Genomic DNA, 18,747 nt, shown 5'->3' with positions numbered 1-18,747 from the left:
AACCTAAACCTCTCTTTCCTTCTCTTTCTCTTTACCTTTTTTTTTTTCTCATCTCCAAAATATCTCTCTGTCTCTATATCTCCGATCAAGTAGTGTTTTGCTCTCTTCGCGAGCAGCTTCGATGTCTCGTAGTTGCTCACAGTGTGGAAACAACGGCCACAACTCCCGCACTTGTCCCACAGAAATAACCACCACGGGCGACGACAACAAAAACGCCGGCGACGGAGAAAAAGGCATCATGCTGTTCGGCGTCCGCGTCACGGAAGCTTCGTCACGTTCTGTTAGAAAAACTGTCAGTATGAACAATCTCATTCAACTCGATCAAACTCTCGATTCCAACGGCCCTATTGAAGACGGTGGTGGTTACGCTTCAGACGACGTCGTTCACGCTTCCGGTAGTAGAAACCGTGAACGCAAACGAGGTTAACTTTTTTTTTTTTTTTTTACTTACTTTCTTGAAATTTTATAAAGTTTTTCTTACTTTTTTTTTCCCATTTTCTTGAAATTTTTAGGAACTCCATGGACAGAGGATGAACATAGATTGTTCCTCACGGGACTGCATAAAGTTGGAAAAGGTGACTGGAGAGGGATCTCAAGAAACTTTGTGAAAACTCGAACTCCGACTCAGGTAGCGAGTCATGCTCAGAAATACTTTCTCCGGCGGACAAATCAGAATCGTCGCCGTCGTAGATCTAGCCTCTTCGATATCACTCCTGATTCGGTAACAAAAAAAACTATTCATTATCAAAATCTTGAATTATAAAAGAACATATGAAACTGACACATACAGTTCTGTTGTCATCAGTTTATAGAATCTATACAAGAAGAGAGTCAAATGCGAACACCACTTGAAGGGATACCTCTAGGATCTAAACTAAACCGTCCAGTTCCGATTCCGATTCCACCGTCGCGGAAAATGGCTGGTCTTAACCTTAGCAAGAAAGCTCCAGCGTCAACTACGGAGAAGATGTTTCCGCTGTCGTTGAATCTTTCGTCGACGTCTTCGTCTTCATCGTCCAATGAACAGAAGGCACGTGGCGGATCACTTGCCTCGGGGTTCGAGGCAATGTCGAGTAATGGAGATAGTATAATGGGAGTGGCTTGATGAAGAAGATAATGTTTTAATTAATTTATATACTATATAAAGATAAAAATATCTAATGATGATAATGATTAATGTGAAAAAAAATTTGAGAGATAGGCTAATTAGATACATTGATCAGACTCTCTGGTGAATTTTAGAGATTGAATTAGTTGTTGTGTACAGTTTTTTTTTTTTTTGCCCTTTTTCGGGAAAGGGAGAAAAGAAACGACTTGTCGTTTTTGTTATGTTTTGGTGTTTAATATAATATGGATGATGATGATGCAGTGAAACAACAAGTAGGTCTCTGTGTTGTTTTGGTCAAAGACTTCAATCGGATTCAGAAGTCGAAGACTACTTCAATCTTCAAGCTTAAGGTAGTTATATGGAATTTAATTGTGTCATAGAATTGGTTATTGGGTTAAGGTTAAGTGCATCTCATCTGATATGCTTTTCTTATCTGATACGACTTTTTCAATATAATTTGCCGTTTTTCTCGGGGTGTGTGTCACATTCATGAACCAAACACAGTTATATTACTATAGTAACAGTTCGCATTTTGTTTTATGTTTGATGTCATTTTATCTTATTGCATAGTATATATTGAATTCTTGTAGGGTACATATCAGCCTAAAAGGCTAAAACTATACCAGTTTATGCATACATTGTTACTTTTTACTAGAATGTCTCATACCAGAAGTGTAGATAAGAATATATCGAAAATATATATTAGGGTATGAGTTTTTTTTTATTTAATCGTCATTTGTCACTTTGTTTTTAACTTGAAAAATAATAATTTGTTTTAACTAAAATAAAGTATGCACTTCAAACACAAACCTAACCAGAACCATTTATACTCTTCACCTCTAAACTATACCGGAAAACTCGTCAAACTTAGGATATACTATCAGTGGTTGTAAGTTTTATAAAAGTGAAGTCTTGTGGAAGGGTCAAAGGTCTGTCTATTTTTGAGTTCTTGCTAACTGGAAACAAAAAAATTAGTGTAAAATTGTCGAAAGGAGAATTTGTGTATGTTAATACTTAGTAGTAGAGCTGAGAGCCCCAAAATCAGTTCCACTGATGAATGCCCAATACATAAGTATGGTCTAATGGGCTCAATCGGTGAGCTAACGATATTTTATTACACTTGAGAAATACACTCTTTCTTGGTTGTTGTAGTAGTCTCCGTTATGGTCATTCCTCATTCGCAACGGCTCTATATATTTTGATACTCCAAGCCAAAAGTGCCACTGATTTTCTCCCCTGTTAATCTTGATTTAAATCAATAATTTCTCGCACAAAACAGAATTCAACCAAAGAAAACAAAATTCATGTAATCGAAATTGTCGGTTCAATATATAGCATGGTCGTGGTGGTCGAGCACAATCGTTCCTAAAGTTAGTAGAGGCTTAATTTCTCGTCCTGATCTAATTTTCTCCTTTCTAAATTCTATTTTGTATAACTCTTTCTCTACTTTCACAAACCATATAATCGCAAATCATATGTCTATAACTCTTTTTTTTTAAATTATATATGCATTTAAATTTAAAGCTTTTTATATCAAAAAAAGCATTCAACATTTCAAGCTACTTATACTTGAAGTGCTCACAGAACATGTTTAACAAAAAAAAAAATAATATACATTCCAAAAATGACTGTCCTACACACTAACAGTTCAACACGTTTTATATATATCTTTCTGGTCAAATAAAAGAATTTTGGTGCAACATTAATCATTGATCTTAATCAATTTATCTAAATAATACATACTTTTACCAAAACAAAATGTATTTTAAACAAAAAAAAAAAGAAATTGATTCTTGCGCAGAAAGTGCTTTGGTACCTACTTTTATCAATCAAAACACTCACTACCTGAATAATGAAAAAAAAAAATGAATACTGCTCTCAAACGACAACGTTTAGTTAAAGATACACTTTATTTGTTTTTAAAGTCAGCAAAGTTTGAAAATTTTTATTTGTGCCATCCACAAAGCTTGAAACTTTAACAGTCAATGGCCGTCTCTTCCGCCATAGAATGAAGAAAAACAAAAAAAAAAGCTTTGCTCTTTACACGATACCCTAAAGAAACAAACCAAACCCATCATGAAGACGATCTTTATCTTCTTGTTTGTCATCATCTTAATCCCATCGTCTTACGCCGAAGACGAAGTGCTCTGTCTCAAAGGCCTTAAAGCATCACTCAAAGATCCTTCAAACCAACTCAGCACCTGGTCTTTCCCCAATTCATCATCGTCATCTTCATCAATATGCAAACTCACCGGAGTTTCTTGCTGGAACGCTAAAGAGAATCGAATTATTTCTCTTCAGCTTCAATCAATGCAACTCTCCGGTCAAATCCCTGAATCTCTCAAGCTATGTCGGAGTTTACAATCTTTAGATCTTTCCGATAACGGTTTCTCCGGTTTGATTCCTTCACAAATATGTTCATGGCTTCCTTATCTTGTCACTTTAAATCTTTCCCGTAACAAACTCGGTGGCTCGATACCGTCTCAGGTCGTTGACTGTAAATTCTTGAATACTTTAGCTCTAAACAAGAACAAGTTAACCGGTTCGATTCCTTCTCAGTTAACCCGGTTAAACCGGCTCCGGCGACTCTCTCTAGCTGACAATGATCTCTCCGGTTCGATTCCTTCCGAGCTCTCTCATTTTGGTGAAGACGGTTTTCGCGGCAATGCCGGACTTTGCGGGAATCCGTTATCGAGTTGCGGTGCGTTAAACGGTAAAAACTTGACGATCATTGCGATCGCCGGCGTTATTGGTGCTTTTGGGTCGTTATGTGTTGGATTTGGGATGTTTTGGTGGTTCTTTATAAGAGATGGGAGGAACAAGAATAGTTATGGCGCCGGAAAAAGTAAGGATGATAGTGATTGGATTGGTTTGTTGAGATCACACAAGCTTGTTCAGGTAACTCTGTTTCAGAAACCAATAGTGAAGATTAAATTGGTTGATTTAATTGTAGCTACTAACAGTTTTGATCCCGGGAATATCGTTGGTACGTCAAGAACTGGAGTTTCGTACAAAGCTGATTTACCTGATGGGTCTGCATTGGAGGTTAAGAGGCTTAGTAATGGATGGGAGGTTAGTGAGAAGCAGTTTAGGGCTGAGATGAGCAGGTTAGATCAGATCAGGCATCCGAATTTGGTTCCGCTTCTCGGGTTTTGTGTTGTGGAAGATGAGAGGTTGTTGGTGTATAAGCACATGGCTAATGGGACGTTGTATTCTCAGTTACAGGATTGTCCTATGGATTGGCCAACTCGGGTTAGAATTGCTGTTGGAGCGGCTAGAGGGCTAGCTTGGTTGCATCATGCAAGCCAACCGCCGTGTATGCATCAGTACATTAGCTCGAATGTGATTCTTTTAGATGAAGATTTTGATGCTCGTGTTATGGATTACGGTTTGGGGAAGCTAGTGAGTTCCCGGGATTCTAAGGATAGCTCGTTAAGTGACGGCGAGTTAGGGGAATTCGGTTACGTTCCGCCTGAGTATTCAAGCACCATGGTTGCGTCTTTAAGTGGAGATGTGTATGGGTTTGGAATTGTGCTTCTTGAGATTGTTACTGGACAAAAGCCTGTTTCCATTAACAATGGTCAAGAAGGGTTTAAAGAGAGTTTAGTAGACTGGGTGGGTAAGCATTTGAGTAATGGTAGAAGCAAAGATGCAATTGATAGAAGCATATATGGTAAAGGATATGATGATGAGATAATGCAAGTTTTGAGAATCGCGTGTAGCTGTGTTGTATCGAGGCCTAAGGAAAGACCGTTGATGATTCAAGTTTATGAATCTTTGAAGAATTTGGGAGATCAATATGGTTTCTTCCCTGAGTATAGTGATGAGTTTCCTCTCATCTTTAACAAACAAGAACACTGAGAGTAGTCTTTGTAATTTGATCGAAAAAGGTTTTCTTACATTTCTTCATTTAGTGTGTTGTAACATCTCTACTATTAATCGAGAAGTTTGTTAGCATAAATATTATGATATGCTTTTGTCAAATAATGGTCTGAAGGCTATAAATTATTTGATAAAAGAGTAAAATTTTCATTTTAATTTAACAGAAAATTTTCGAATTTTAATCAAAAAAATATGGTAATTCATACTGTTTTTTACGGTTTATGTCAAGGGAAAAATCCTTAATAAGGATAATGGTTGTCTGATGAAGAGCTTCTTGCTTAAATATTGTTGTATAATGATTTGCATTGGGATATAATAAACTGAAGAAAAAAAAGAGTACAGGTAGTTTCGTGACTAAACTACGTACTAGTATAGTGTTGAGTCTTTGTTTCATTAGCTAGATTTGAACTCAATACAATGCATATTGTTGATAGAACATCATTATTGATAATATTTAGCTGGAAAGAAACAGTAGGGCTGCAAGGACATATCTTGTGGAAGAGTTGCTGTATAATCAATCAAATTGCATCTATTAAGTAATATCAGGTTTTGGTTAGCAAAAACCTCCCTCAATTCAATCTAACTGCAGTTTCTTGAGCTAACGATCGATCACGTACTACAGTTTGCAGCATACATTGAGGGAATGCACTCAATATCACTTTGGCGATAAGAGCAAAACAGCTACAATATATTGTATTATCCAAAAATATTTGAAGACCAGAAATGTATTGGGCTTCGCACTAAATTGGGCTTCCCAAGCTCAAGACGGTTAATGTTTCTATAATCTTCAGCACGTAATTTAGATTTTTGCACATCTTGACATATAATTCTTTTAAGGAAATTTTCTAATTCAAAAAGTGTAAAACTGGACGTAAAGATGATGAGAATATTCATTTTATTGATTTTTACATTTTTAGTAGTTTTTCATTAAATTAAAAATAAAATATTAGTTTGATAAATGGGAAACAATGAAACCAAGTAGAAAAATTGGAAACTACGTATATCAACATTTGGCAGATGCAAGATGCTACACTAAATAATAAATATTTATAAACACAATAGTTTCTATACCATTTCTCTATATAAGTAAGAAATTGAAATTCTTTAATCTCAACTATTCAGTTCTCTATTTCTGTTCTACGAAATCCTCCATTCTAATATAGTCTTCTAAAAAAAAACAAAAAAAAAAACAAATAGTCTTCTTATATACAATGATGAATATTTTGTTCTTCATTTTATTCGGTTTCCTCCTTATCCTTGCAATTGCTGTTATGGGATACTTGTGTGTGAAGGATGGTCAAGAAGTGACGAAGTCGGATGGTTAAACAGCTTTTTTTTTTTTTTTTTGCTTCTTAATAATGTAGTTAGAGAGAAACTAGAAAGTTTTATCTTGTCTACAAAATGTGTTGGCTCCAATTTATTATAAAGATTTCTCTCTCAAACAGGTTTAGTATTTATGATTTATTTCAATAATAAAATTTGAGTTTTTTTTTATTTAAGAAAGTTTTTTGTTTAGCATTATAATGTGTAACACATGCTGGTTCTCATTGCATTAATGAAGTCTTTGGCTCCTACTTCTAACCATTAGAATAACAAAAAAAAATGAATAAAAAGAACAATGCAGAATGAAAAGAATGAAAAGAAAATCTTCAGAGAATAAACAATTTAGTAAATGGTAACTAGATAATAAAAATATTTTTAAAATATATTAAATAATAAATAAATTAAATTTCAATGATAATACTAATATTATTTTTAATGTATATCTAATAAATTTTACATTTGATTTTAAAATAAAATTTGTAAATTAAATGTTAGATATATCATATTAAATATTAATAATTAATATTAACATAGAATAAAATTTTAAAAGTAATTTAAATTTATTTTATTATTTATACAGTTTTCAAATAGAGCTTTAAGATTAGTTTAACATAATATTGCTATCAAAAATATTTTTTTTTATCCATACATTGCGAAAATAGAAAAGTTTTTATATTACTCTTGCCTAGTAAATCACAATACAGCGGGGCACTTTGCCCTAATCAGCTGTGAAGTTTGAGAGTTACGTACCTAACACTAATTAACAGTTAAGGGAACCCATAATGTTAGAGAGCTCAAAGTGTTGAATCGAACATGATATTAATCGGGAAACCAACTGTTACGAGTCACCAAGGTTATCAAAACGAGAGCTCTGGCCGATTGAAACTACCAAGGTTTAATTTAAAACAGTTTTAAGTAATAGCAGTGCCGTGCTAAGGCTAAATGTGGGTTAGGGCATGTAAAAAAATGTGGCTTTTATTATTAAAAATATCAAAATTAAAAATAAAATTGTTTCAAAGAGAACAAAAATAAACTTAAAAAATCTTAAATCACAATTTTGCTATTTTTTCCTTAAAAAATCATTTACCAAACTCACATTATGAAAGTAAAGTAAAAAAAAGTTTATGAAATGACACAGTGAATAATCGTTAGCAAACTGATGTTATCAATTGTGAACGATTCTTAAACCCGAAAACTAATCTTGCTTTTAATAAAAAAAATTTACAAGCGATTGGTTTTTTCGAAAAACGAAAACTCAAAATCAGTTTATTTTCTTCCAATTATCTCTTTTTTTAATTAATATGCCGATTATTCCAAAAACAGATTTCGTTTATTTTTAATTATATTCCATAAGTATTATTATTATTATATTATATTTAGAGTTTAAAACATCTGTAGAAATTTCCTTATAGATATAAGGTATTGTTTTTTATTAATAATGTCATGGACTTTATAAACAAAAGACCTATTTTACATACACGTTTATCTTATCAACTTAAATACAGCTTAGATAGCAGACAAAAATGTGGCCTAAATTTTTTTTAATTATTGGTGGCTTAGGGCAAATGGCCTTTCCTCTTAACCTTAAGCACGACACTGAGTAATAGGTTTATTTAGTAAATAGTAGGTAATATCAGGGCTTTTCTAAAAATATTACTCTCTTTCTCCTTTTCTTCTTCGCTGCATTTTTTTTTTCGTCTTCTTCGCTGCGAAGACGAAAACAGTGAAAATGGCTTCTCAGAGCTCTTCACTTTTTTTGGTCATCCTCTTCATCTTCATCTACGCTGCTTCAATCTCATCCTCTCTTCTCGTCAGAGCACATGAACAGTTTCGTACTTTTACAATTTTTTCTTCAAGTTAAATTTAGACTCCGATCTCGCTTCTCGATCTGACTCGTTTTGATTTACAGAGGCGGAGATGATGAAGAAGAGATCAGAAGCGTTGGCCGTAGGTTCCTTCTAGGTTTTAAAGAAACTCCAAAAGGAAGTAACGTTACCTTCGCATGTTCTCCTTCAGGTCCTTGTGTTTCCTGCAATTCCTCCGAAAAGGTTTTTTTCAAATCCCCTCTCTGATTTGATTAATTGCTCTGTTTTTTACATCGGATCTGTATTGATTTGGATCGTGATCACGCAATTAGGATTGATTTTGGTGATTTATTTGTATTGATTTGGATCGCGATTACGCATTTAGGATTGATTTTGGTGATTTAGGGTTTCAGAATTAGGTTAATTACGAAGAACCAATAGCTCAACTGGTAAAGATCTCTAGGCTTTCACTCGGATCTGTATTGATTTTGATGGTGATTACGCAATTAGGATTGATTTTGGTGATTTAGGGTTACATAATTAGCTTAATCAGTGATTTCTCAGTCAATTAGATTATTATACAGTGAATTGGACTTGGGTATGATTTGTTGTGTTGTGAAGGAGACTCATTGTTTCAGTATGGTGTGGGTTTCTTGTAGAGGAAAGAGAAGTATCGATGTAGTGAAACTGGTTATCGTATAGCTTTCAAATGTAAAGAGGTGAAAGAAGTTGATAAACACAAGAAAGATGAAGGAGATGAAACACAGAACGGTCAATCGAACCGCGACGACGGCGAAGAAACGAAAACGAGGAAGTTGGTGGATGATGATTCGCCTGTATCGAAAGTGAAGAAGTCTCAGTCTTACAAAACTTACAGAAGCTGTGTGCCTTCTGCAGATGAAGAGAAGATATCAGTTCTTGGTTTTGAGGTACAGAAGAAACAAAACAAAACTCTTTTATTTCCTCACTCATTTTGGATCTCAGTTGTAGATATTTTGAGCTAACGTTAGATCATATGGACAGTCGATGATGCTAGGATTGTTTCTGCTGAGCGGAACAGCTATATACATCAGAAAGAAACAGACAGTACCGATGCTTGGGGTACCAGGTGCAAGATCACAAAGCAATTCTCGGTTTTAAGAAAACCCTTTTTCAGTATGTTAGCTTTCATCTTCTCACTCGTAAACAGATTTAACATTTTGTTCATCGTCTTATATAGCTTGAAGGAGAAGTCTAGTCCACTGTATTCCAACTCCCAAAATAAGAGATTAATTCCAGTTAAAAATCCTCATAAAAGTTGAGATAACATTAGTTTAACCATGATATACAGCTCAAAGTCTTTTCCATACTTTAGTTTTGAGGTCAAGCTTAATCAAGATTCATTAGTGTTAGCCAAAGAACAGAAACTGTTAGTTAAAGATCATAATTTCAAAAGATTTTTTTTGAAAAATTTGATTCAGTAAAATCAAAAATACGGTTTTAACTGACACAATAGAAACAAAAACTTAGTTAGTAGTTAGTAGACACCTCCCCCAGACTTGGTAACAATGGAACATTGTCCCCATTGTTACCAAGTAAGGAAAAGTAAAAGAAACAAAAATATATTGAAAATTGTAAAGAAAAGATGAAATGATTCTCGGGTTACTCATTGGTGTCGATCGACACTCTAGGCGGATGATGAATTTTGGCTGAAACTCCTTGTTAGTTGCGTTGATGTTTTGCTGGATCAATCTTTGGATGTTAATTTTGTTAAGAAGCACTCAAACAAAAGTTAAAAGCAACATGATAGATAGATAGTTCATACAAATTTCAAACACAAACTAACTCAATGCAAGAAGAAAAATAACTCGATCCTAAAAAGGGAAAAGAAAACCATGATCAGAAGCTAAGCATCATTTGTGTCTAGACTATTAGGAGGTGAAGATGGCGAAGGTAACCTGCTCCTAGTAGGATGAATGCAGCCACACCGAGACAACCGAGCCATCTCGTTCCAGATGGCACACATAGTAGAAGTCAGATACGCCTCATAAGCTCCATAGTAGCAGAATGTTGTGGTGGCTCTGGAAACTCAAGTGCCGCGGTCCCAGAAGAAGAACCAACCTCAAAACCCCAACAAGGTCAGGACCATCTAAGTCCACAGCAGGAACAACAACGCCTCTGTGGCGACGAGCAGCAGGTGCAGCGACAGAATCCCTCATGTTAGGCTGAAATGCTAGCTGACGGTAATCCTCGCCAATATCAGTAAGTGCAGGGCGTGGTATCTTAATCATACGCTCTCCAGTGGTGGAACGGAAACACTAGAATAGAGGCTTCTTCATCCACTGAGTCTGTGCCATGTAATCAACATCCATTATAGGACACTCAGTAATGATACTGCAACTCTCCACATCAATTTGAAAATGCCTGAAGATTGGAGTCAGAAGACTGCCAACGTTTTATGTCTTCTTTCCTCTTCCAGTGAAAGGCTTGGTCTCCAAGGAAACTAAGTGATGTGCAAAAACTGCTCCAATGTTAACTGGCCTATCTAGCGCGGGTACATGGCAAGTGTCAGCAACCAAGTCTCGCAAGCCCAAATACAATAAGACCAACTCCACCACACGCATCTTGCTGGGCTCCATCTTACACAATAGTGTGTGCCCAATAGCACGAATGACATACCTCAAGACCATATGTCTAATATCTGTTTGTGTAAATGACTTAGAATCATATTGCCCATGTCCAAACAAACTCCAAAAATCTTGCACATCAGGAGACAGAACAGGAAGTGAAACCTTTGTAAAATCTCTCTCAAAACCATAAATGCTACAGAGATCCCTAAATGGTAGCCTATAGCGAATGCCCCTAATGAAAAAAGATAGAAACTCCTCTTGTGCATTCTTTGCCGCCTCATTCTGATAATAAACTCCCACTGTAGCCATAAACTGACGAACAAGATCGGGATACATATCATACTGCCTAGATGCAATGGTTCCTAAAGTTGTTATCCTATCCAGCATAGAAATAACTTTACCCTCAATACGCAATATCATAAAAAAGAGCAAGGGGTTAAAAAAAAAATGATACCCTAGAAAATTATGATAAGTATGGGAACCATTGCATATACGTATCCAGATCTTGTTCGTCAGTTTATAGCTACAATGGGAGTTTATTATGAGAATAAGGCTGCAAAGAATGCACATGAGTATTTCTATCTTTCTTTATTAGGGGCATTCGTTATAGGCTACCACTTAGGGATCTCTGTGGTATTTATGGTTTTGAGAGAGATTTTACAGAGGTTTCACTTCCTGCTCAGTTTCCTCATGTGCAAGATTTTTGGACATGGGTAGTATGATTCTAAGTCACCTACACAGACATATATTAGACATCTGGTCCTGAGGTATGTCAGTCGAGTTATTGGACATATACTATTGTGTAAGATGGAGCCTTACAAGATGCGAGTGGCATAGTTGGTCTTATTGTATTTTGGCTTGCGAGAATTGGTTGCTGACACTTGCCATGTATCCGCGTTAGATAGACCAGTTAACATGGGAGCAGTTTTTGCGCATCATTTGGATTCCTTGAAGACCAAGCCTTTCACTGGAAGAGGAAAGAAGACAAAAAACGTTGGGAGTCTTCTGACTCCAATCTTCAGGCATTTTCAAATTGATGTGGATAGTTGCAGTATCATTATTGAGTGCCCTGTTATGGATGTTGATTATATGGTACATACTCAGTGGATGAAGAAGCCTATATTCTGGCTTTTCCGTTCCACCATTGGAGAGCGTATGATTGAGATGCCACGCCCTGCACTTACTGATATTGGCGAGGATTACCGTCAGCTGGCATTTCAGCCTAACATGAGGGATTCTGTCGCTGCACCTGCTGCTCGTCGCCGCAGAGGTGCTGTTGTGGACTTAGATGGTCCTGACCTTGTTGGGGTTTTGAGGTTGGTTCTTCTTCTGGGACCGCGGCACTTGAGTTTCCAGAGCCACCATAGCATTCTGCTACTATGGAGCTTATCAGGCGTATCTGACTTCTACTATGTGTCCCATCTAGAACGGAATGGCTCAGTTGTCTTGGTGTAGCTGCATTCGTCCTACTAGGAGCAGGTTACCTTCGCCATCTTCACCTCCTACTAGTCCAGACACAGATGATGTTTAGCTTGTGATCATGGTTTTCTTTCCCTTTTTAGGATTGAGTTCTTGCATTGAGTTAGTTTGTGTTTGAAATTTGTATGAACTATCTATCTATCATGTTGCTTTTAACTTGTGTTTGAGTGTTTTTTTTAACATAATTAACATCTAAAGATTGATCCAGCAAAACATCAATGCAACTAACAAGGAGTTTCAGCCAAAATTCACCATCCGCCGAGAGTGTCGGTCGACACCAATGAGTAACCCGAGAATCAGTTCAACTTTTCTTTACAATTTTTAATACATTTTTGTTTTTTTTACTTTTCCTTACTTGGTAACACTGGGGACAATGTTGTTTAAGTCTGGGGGAGGTGTCTACTAACTAAGTTTTTGTTTCTATTGTGTCAGTTAAAACCGTATTTTTGATTTTATTGAATCAAATTTTTCAAAAAAAAATCTTTTGAAATTATGATATTTAACTAACCGTTTCTATTCTTTGGCTAACACTCTAATGAATCTTGATTAAGCTTGGTCTCAGAACTGAAGTATGAAAATGACTATGAGCTGTATCAACAATCCCGAATACTCTTATTCAATGAATATATAGTTAAACTAACGTTATCTCAACTTTTATTAGAATTTTAATTGGATTTAATCTTTTACTTTGGGATTTAATCTTCTACTTGACTTCTCATTCAAACTATATAAGACATTGTCTTCACAAAGTATGTCTTCCTTCTCTCCTTCCTTCAATACTTTAAAAAAGAAGAAAAAACAAAAAAAAATAGACCGAAAGATGTCGGGTAAACCCATACATACTTCGGAAATTTATGAGTAGCCGTATTTGTTCAAACACTAATTAATACTAAGGAACTTTTTTATTTGTTTTTGTGGAACTAATGTTAAAACTAACCCTACAGAAACAAGTTAATGTTTGTGCGAATCATTATTATGAAAATATGCGTTTATTCACCGATAAATTAATCTGTTACGATGGTATAAAACATTTTCAATGATCACTGGGCAGGTGGTGGATTGTGGGACATCATAGTAATTTGTTTTTTCTTTTATTAGTTGAAACTTTTGAATATATGCTAAACATAATTTTTTCATGTAAGCTTTTATCAAACAAAACTTGAGAATATACACACTGTTAGGGTGTAATTTTTCGATTGCCAATGAGAACACAACATGTGGATGTCACGTCAAGCAACCCATTTCACACAGAACTACGAACGATTCAATCTCGCTCAACCAGAAGAACCAGTTCCAACAACTAGCTTACGATGCCACCTATCTTATGGTCTCGGATACAAGTATCCCAATGGTCTTGGGAGCTTCGGCTCCAGCACCCATCACTTATATCTCTAGTCAACAACTTGCGCAAAAAGCTCCATGCAGAGTTGACTAGTGATTTACACTCATACGGAGAGGCACATTCAGTACTATTCGGCCATGGCATACAAAATAACTACGCTAACGATCATAGCTGTTTCATGTCCCGATCCATAGGAAAAAACACACAACAGTCGATCGCTTTCATGGAACAACTTGAGCAGTCCGACCCAACCACTCAACATCTTTACCCAAATCAAGAATTTTCCGATAAATATCTCTTCACTACATATAGTGAATAGAGAGGAGGAGTTGTGAAACACAGAGGAAGGCAAATGGATGGATGTGGGATCAACTAGAAGATCTCTCGTATTTACACGTACAGTCAAATGATAGTCGCTAAACGATGGTGGAGCGTGGTCGAGTGATGGTGCCTACAAGAACCTCAAGATATGAATGCAATGATCGCATTAATTTGGTACGTCAATACGTAATGTCAGTATGCTTTGGTCAGTAACTGAAACATGCACTTATCAGAGTATGCCTAAGAATTGTGGACTCACGGTCAATGACATACAAAGTTTTACAAAGTCATATAATATATATCAGAACTGGACTTTGAAGATACTATTGTAGGGTAGTGTCGCACCGTCAAAATTGAATTTGTTTTGGAGTGAGTGGAAAGGGGAAAACGAGCTATTTCCCCCAAGAACTATCATATCTCACTGAATAGAGCCCGAATTTTCGACACGATCTATATAGCCATGTCCATTATGACCAACTCCTATTTCCCCCAAATCAAAAGTTTAACATTTATACCACTCCGAATAAAAAATTGTAGATCTAGTTACACCCAGAGTTGGGTTTGTGACGGTTTACTATTTGCTTAACTGTCTAACGAAAAGTCTAAACCAAATTTGACCAGATTAAACCTGATTTGACCTGAATTTGTCGAGTTAACCAGAATTTGACCCGAATTTTATCGATTTAACTTAGTTTTGACCCGACTAAAAATTCTATCAAACCCAAAAGTCTCGAAAAAACCTAAATCGAAAAATCTCCAAAACTTGAAGAACCCTAAAAAGTGCGATTTCGAGTTCCTTTCATTGAGAGATTCAATGGCGTTAATTGAGAGAGATCCTGGCGGCCATACGCCTGATTACGACGAAGAAGGTGAAGATAGAGACCAATTTTACATCGAACAGCTTGTTGAGGAGTTTGTCGACGAACCTCCAATCCGCCACGATGTGTACCCAGAGAGTGAAGACGACGATGAAAACGGTCCAGTTAGAGCTCGTACGAATATGAGGCGTGGTAGTGGGGAGTTGTTCTATAAGCAGACGTTTTTCAATGGAGTTGCGTTCAAGGAGGCGGTTCTCGATTATGTTCTCAAAACTGGGAGAAATTTGAAACAGTACAGGTATGATAAAGCGAAAATAGGGTATAAATGCGTTGGTGTTAATGATGAGGATGGATCTAAGTGTGAGTGGAAGGTTTATGCGTCGATTCTATCAAATGATAGGATGTGGAGGATCAATAAGTTCGTTGATAAGCATAGTTGTATTCCAAATGGAGAGTGTGAGATGTTAATAGTGCCTCATATAGCTAGGTTGTTTGTTGATAAGATTAGGGATGATCCAGAGTACTTCATGCCAAGGAAGATTGAAGAAATCATAAAGTCAGATTGGAAGATCAGTATCACTAGGCCTCAGTGTCAAGCTGCTAGGAAGACAGCTAGAAAGTGGATTGAGAGGGAGTATGATGAGCAGTTCCATAGATCAAGAGATTATGCAGCTGAGATTATGACATCAAACCCGAATTCACATGTAGAGTTCGAGTGTATTACGAACGATGAAGGGAAGGACATGTTCAACAGGTTCTATGTTTGTTTTGACAACATTAGAAGAACATGGATGGCGCCTTGTAGGCCGATCATAGGAATTGATGGTTGCTTTTTGAAGAATAAGATTAAAGGTCAGCTATTGGTAGCTTTAGGCAGGGATGCAAACAATGGTATATATCCAATAGCATGGGGAGTTGTCAAGGTTGAGAACTATGACAATTGGCTATGGTTTGCTAAGTTGATGAAAGAAGACTTTGGGTTAAATGATGGTGATGGATTCATCCTGATGTCCGATAGGCAAAAGGAAAGTTTATTCTTTTTATTTAACTTCACTTATGCTTTTATTTTGGCTTCTCTTATTTAACTTGACTTATGCTTTTATCTCAGGGATTGATCAAAGTTGTTTCTGAGGAGTTACCAAAGATAGAGCATCAGATGTGTGTTCAACACATCTTCGGGAACTTGAAAAATGTTCATGGAAATAAATCTCGATTGAAGCCACTACTATGGGATTTGGCATGGTCTTACAATGAGACAGAGTATATGCGGCATTTAGAGAGGATATTTGCTTATGATTCTCGCGTTTACAGTGATGTAATGAGGACAAATCCAAAGAGTTGGTGTAGAGCATTCCACAAGGTTGGTAATTACTGCGAAGATGTCGACAATAACCCGACTGAGTCATTTGACAGCTCCATCAACAAGGCAAGAGAGAAGCCTTTTGTTGCCATGTTAGAGGCAATAAGACGACTGGCCATGGTGCGAATTGCAAAGAGGTCTGCCCTATCTAATTCTCACACAGGTAAAACATATATTCTCCTTGCGACTTATGTATTATTTTTTTGGTTTATACTACTCATGTTTTTCACAAATGTTTGCAGGGATCTGTACTCCATATGTTGTTAAGTTTNCTAACAATATAACACTCATCATCTTCTTATTTCATGATTTGGCTTCACCTAAANGTCTACGGCTAAGGTATCAATAAGCACAAATGGCACATTTGAAGTCAAAATCAGTGGAGACTCTCACCGTGTCTGTCTAAAGAAGATGACTTGTACGTGTCAGAAGTGGCAAATTTGTGGCATCCCATGTGAGCATGCATATGGTCTCATCATTCATAAGACGCTAAAGGCNGTGTTCATCGTTCTGAAACTACCAATTTCCCAATAATTAGTTACAACCAAAATCATGAAACAAGAGGATAAAAGCATAACTTTTACCTTATTTGTTGCCGCAAAACTACAACGGTAGTATCTCCGGTAAGGATTCGGATCAGATTTCGAGATCAATGCCATAACAGCTTCCTTGCACCAACATCTCTTTGGCACACCGAACACTCTTCCTCTCGCACGAGAANATTACAAATGGGAATAAAGTGTATGCAGAACCACCTGAAGAAAACCAGACCAAGGCTGACAAGAAAAGGAAGNCCGGTCGACTTTGTTGATAAATTGCTCATTCTGAAGCTCAAATTCGATAATGGGAACCCAGACCGGAAGATAGAAGAAGAACAATGCCAAGTCAATTTTAGGGTTCGTGATATTTGAAAATTGGGAATTTTTGGGTAAGGAATCAGGTCGTAATTATGTAGGGATCGGGTCATAATTGGTTTAATTTCGGGTTTATATCGTTTGGTCTGCGGTTCACCTGATAAACCGACGCAATTCAGGCTCGGGGTGATATAAGTGTTAAACTTTTGATTTGGGGGGGGGGGGGGAAATAGGGGTTGGTCATAGTGGACATGGCTATATAGATCGTGTCGAAAGTTCGGCCTCCATCCAGCGAGATATGATAGTTCTTAGGGGGAAATAGCTCATTTTTCCGAGTGGAGAGTATATAATAAAAAAAGGTCTTAAAACTTTGATTTGGTTTTATGAAAAATTATCTTCAGCATATTTAATTTATTGTAAAATTAAGTAACTTATCAAAAAAAGCTATAAGTACAATGTGACTGATGATGATAGAAAAGAAAAATTCTATATAGCGATATGCAATATATCAATTAGTCAAACAATTCTTCTAACGATATTTTTTCGTGGACAATGTTTAAGCCCGCATACAAATAGAGAACCGAAGGATATGGAATACTATAGGGAGAAGTGGTCACCACATTAGCAATGGAGCTTGCGTACAAAATACCTTTTTACTATTTTAATATGGTTTATGATAAAATGAATATGTAAGTGCTATTTCTCGGTTACTTCGAGTAGAAGCTAGTGAGTAGTAACACAACAAAGGCATAAGATTCTCAGGAAAAATATACATTTAACTCTTTTAGGAAAGGTAATTTGTTTTGAAGTGGGATTCATGTATAATCGTAACAAATCTGATCGATGAGATGAATTATGTACCATATGCTTCATTGGCCCTCCTAAATTTTATAAATTATGGCTGCTATGTGACAGTGATATAAATATATTCCCAAGGAACAGTTTTTAATCATGGGTCTAGTCAATCTTGTCATTCTCNCTCAGTATGCTTTGGTCAGTAAATGAAACATGCACTTATCAGAGTATGCCTAAGAATTGTGGACTCACGGTCAATGAGATACAAAGTTTTACAAAGTCATATATATATCAGAACTGGACTTTGAAAATACTATTGTAGGGTAGTGTCGCACCGTCGAAATTGAATTTGATTTGCAGTGAGTGGAGAGTATGATGAAAAAAGGTCTTAAAACTTTGATTTGGTTTTATGAAAAATTATCTTCAGCATATTTAATTTATTGTAAAATCAAGTATTCAAGTAACTTATCACAAAAAGCTATAAGTACAATGTGACTGATGATGATAGGAAAGAAAAATTCTATATAGCGATATGCAAAAAATCAATTAGTCAAAGAATTCTTCTAACGATATTTTTTTCGTGGACAATGTTTAAGCCCGCATACAAATAGAGAACCGAAGGATATGGAATACTATAGGGAGAAGTGGTCACCACATTAGCAATGGAGCTTGTATACAAAATACCTTTTTAGTATTTTAATATGGTTTATGATAAAATGAATATGTAAGTGCCATTTCTCGGTTACTTCGAGTAGAAGCTAGTGAGTAACACAACAAAGGCATAAGATTCTCAGGACAAATATACATTTAACTCTTTTAGGAAAGGTAATTTGTTTTGAAGTGGGATTCATGTATAATCGTAACAAAACTGATCGATGAGATGAATTATGTACCATATGCTTCACTGGCCCTCCTAAATTTTATAAATTATGGCTGCTATGTGACAGTGATATAAATATATTCCCAAGGAACAGTTTTTAATCATGGGTCTAGTCAATCTTGTCATTCTCATCTTTATTTGCAGGAAAAACTTTAAAATATGCAAATCTTA

General features: G+C 36.1%; 4 protein-coding genes across 4 annotated transcripts; all 4 read left to right on the top strand.

Annotated features, from left to right (window-relative positions):
- Nucleotides 1-1,364, top strand: LOC104701646 (transcription factor MYB1R1). The gene is made up of 3 exons (XM_010417370.2): nucleotides 1-422; nucleotides 513-721; nucleotides 806-1,364. The coding sequence occupies exons 1-3, from the start codon at nucleotides 122-124 to the stop codon at nucleotides 1,103-1,105; spliced, it is 810 nt and encodes a 269-aa protein (XP_010415672.1). The 5' UTR covers nucleotides 1-121; the 3' UTR covers nucleotides 1,106-1,364.
- Nucleotides 3,084-5,095, top strand: LOC104701645 (probable LRR receptor-like serine/threonine-protein kinase At1g69990). The gene has a single exon (XM_010417369.1). The coding sequence runs from the start codon at nucleotides 3,185-3,187 to the stop codon at nucleotides 4,967-4,969; it is 1,785 nt and encodes a 594-aa protein (XP_010415671.1). The 5' UTR covers nucleotides 3,084-3,184; the 3' UTR covers nucleotides 4,970-5,095.
- Nucleotides 7,957-9,466, top strand: LOC104701644. Its single transcript, XM_010417368.2, has 4 exons — nucleotides 7,957-8,140; nucleotides 8,223-8,361; nucleotides 8,778-9,047; nucleotides 9,142-9,466. Exons 1-4 carry the CDS (start codon nucleotides 8,043-8,045, stop codon nucleotides 9,256-9,258), a joined length of 624 nt encoding a protein of 207 aa, XP_010415670.1. The 5' UTR covers nucleotides 7,957-8,042; the 3' UTR covers nucleotides 9,259-9,466.
- On the top strand, nucleotides 14,684-16,396 carry LOC104704779. Its single transcript, XM_010420811.1, has 3 exons — nucleotides 14,684-15,610; nucleotides 15,796-16,210; nucleotides 16,290-16,396. The coding sequence occupies exons 1-3, from the start codon at nucleotides 14,684-14,686 to the stop codon at nucleotides 16,394-16,396; spliced, it is 1,449 nt and encodes a 482-aa protein (XP_010419113.1).

Source organism: Camelina sativa, chromosome 7 (assembly GCF_000633955.1).
Source record: "Camelina sativa cultivar DH55 chromosome 7, Cs, whole genome shotgun sequence".
Lineage (NCBI taxonomy): Eukaryota > Viridiplantae > Streptophyta > Magnoliopsida > Brassicales > Brassicaceae > Camelina > Camelina sativa.
This window is presented reverse-complemented; position numbering and strand designations above follow the sequence as displayed.

Bases quoted from the DNA above. Each gene is read 5' to 3' on its own strand.
- LOC104701646 (XM_010417370.2), top strand. From the start codon at position 122: ATGTCTCGTAGTTGCTCACAGTGTGGAAACAACGGCCACAACTCCCGC. The intron at 423-512 runs GTTAACTTTTTT...TGAAATTTTTAG, and splicing joins AAACCGTGAACGCAAACGAG to GAACTCCATGGACAGAGGAT. The intron at 722-805 runs GTAACAAAAAAA...TGTTGTCATCAG, and splicing joins TCGATATCACTCCTGATTCG to TTTATAGAATCTATACAAGA.
- LOC104701645 (XM_010417369.1), top strand. From the start codon at position 3,185: ATGAAGACGATCTTTATCTTCTTGTTTGTCATCATCTTAATCCCATCG.
- LOC104701644 (XM_010417368.2), top strand. From the start codon at position 8,043: ATGGCTTCTCAGAGCTCTTCACTTTTTTTGGTCATCCTCTTCATCTTC. The intron at 8,141-8,222 runs GTTTCGTACTTT...TTTGATTTACAG, and splicing joins CTCGTCAGAGCACATGAACA to AGGCGGAGATGATGAAGAAG. The intron at 9,048-9,141 runs GTACAGAAGAAA...TCATATGGACAG, and splicing joins TATCAGTTCTTGGTTTTGAG to TCGATGATGCTAGGATTGTT.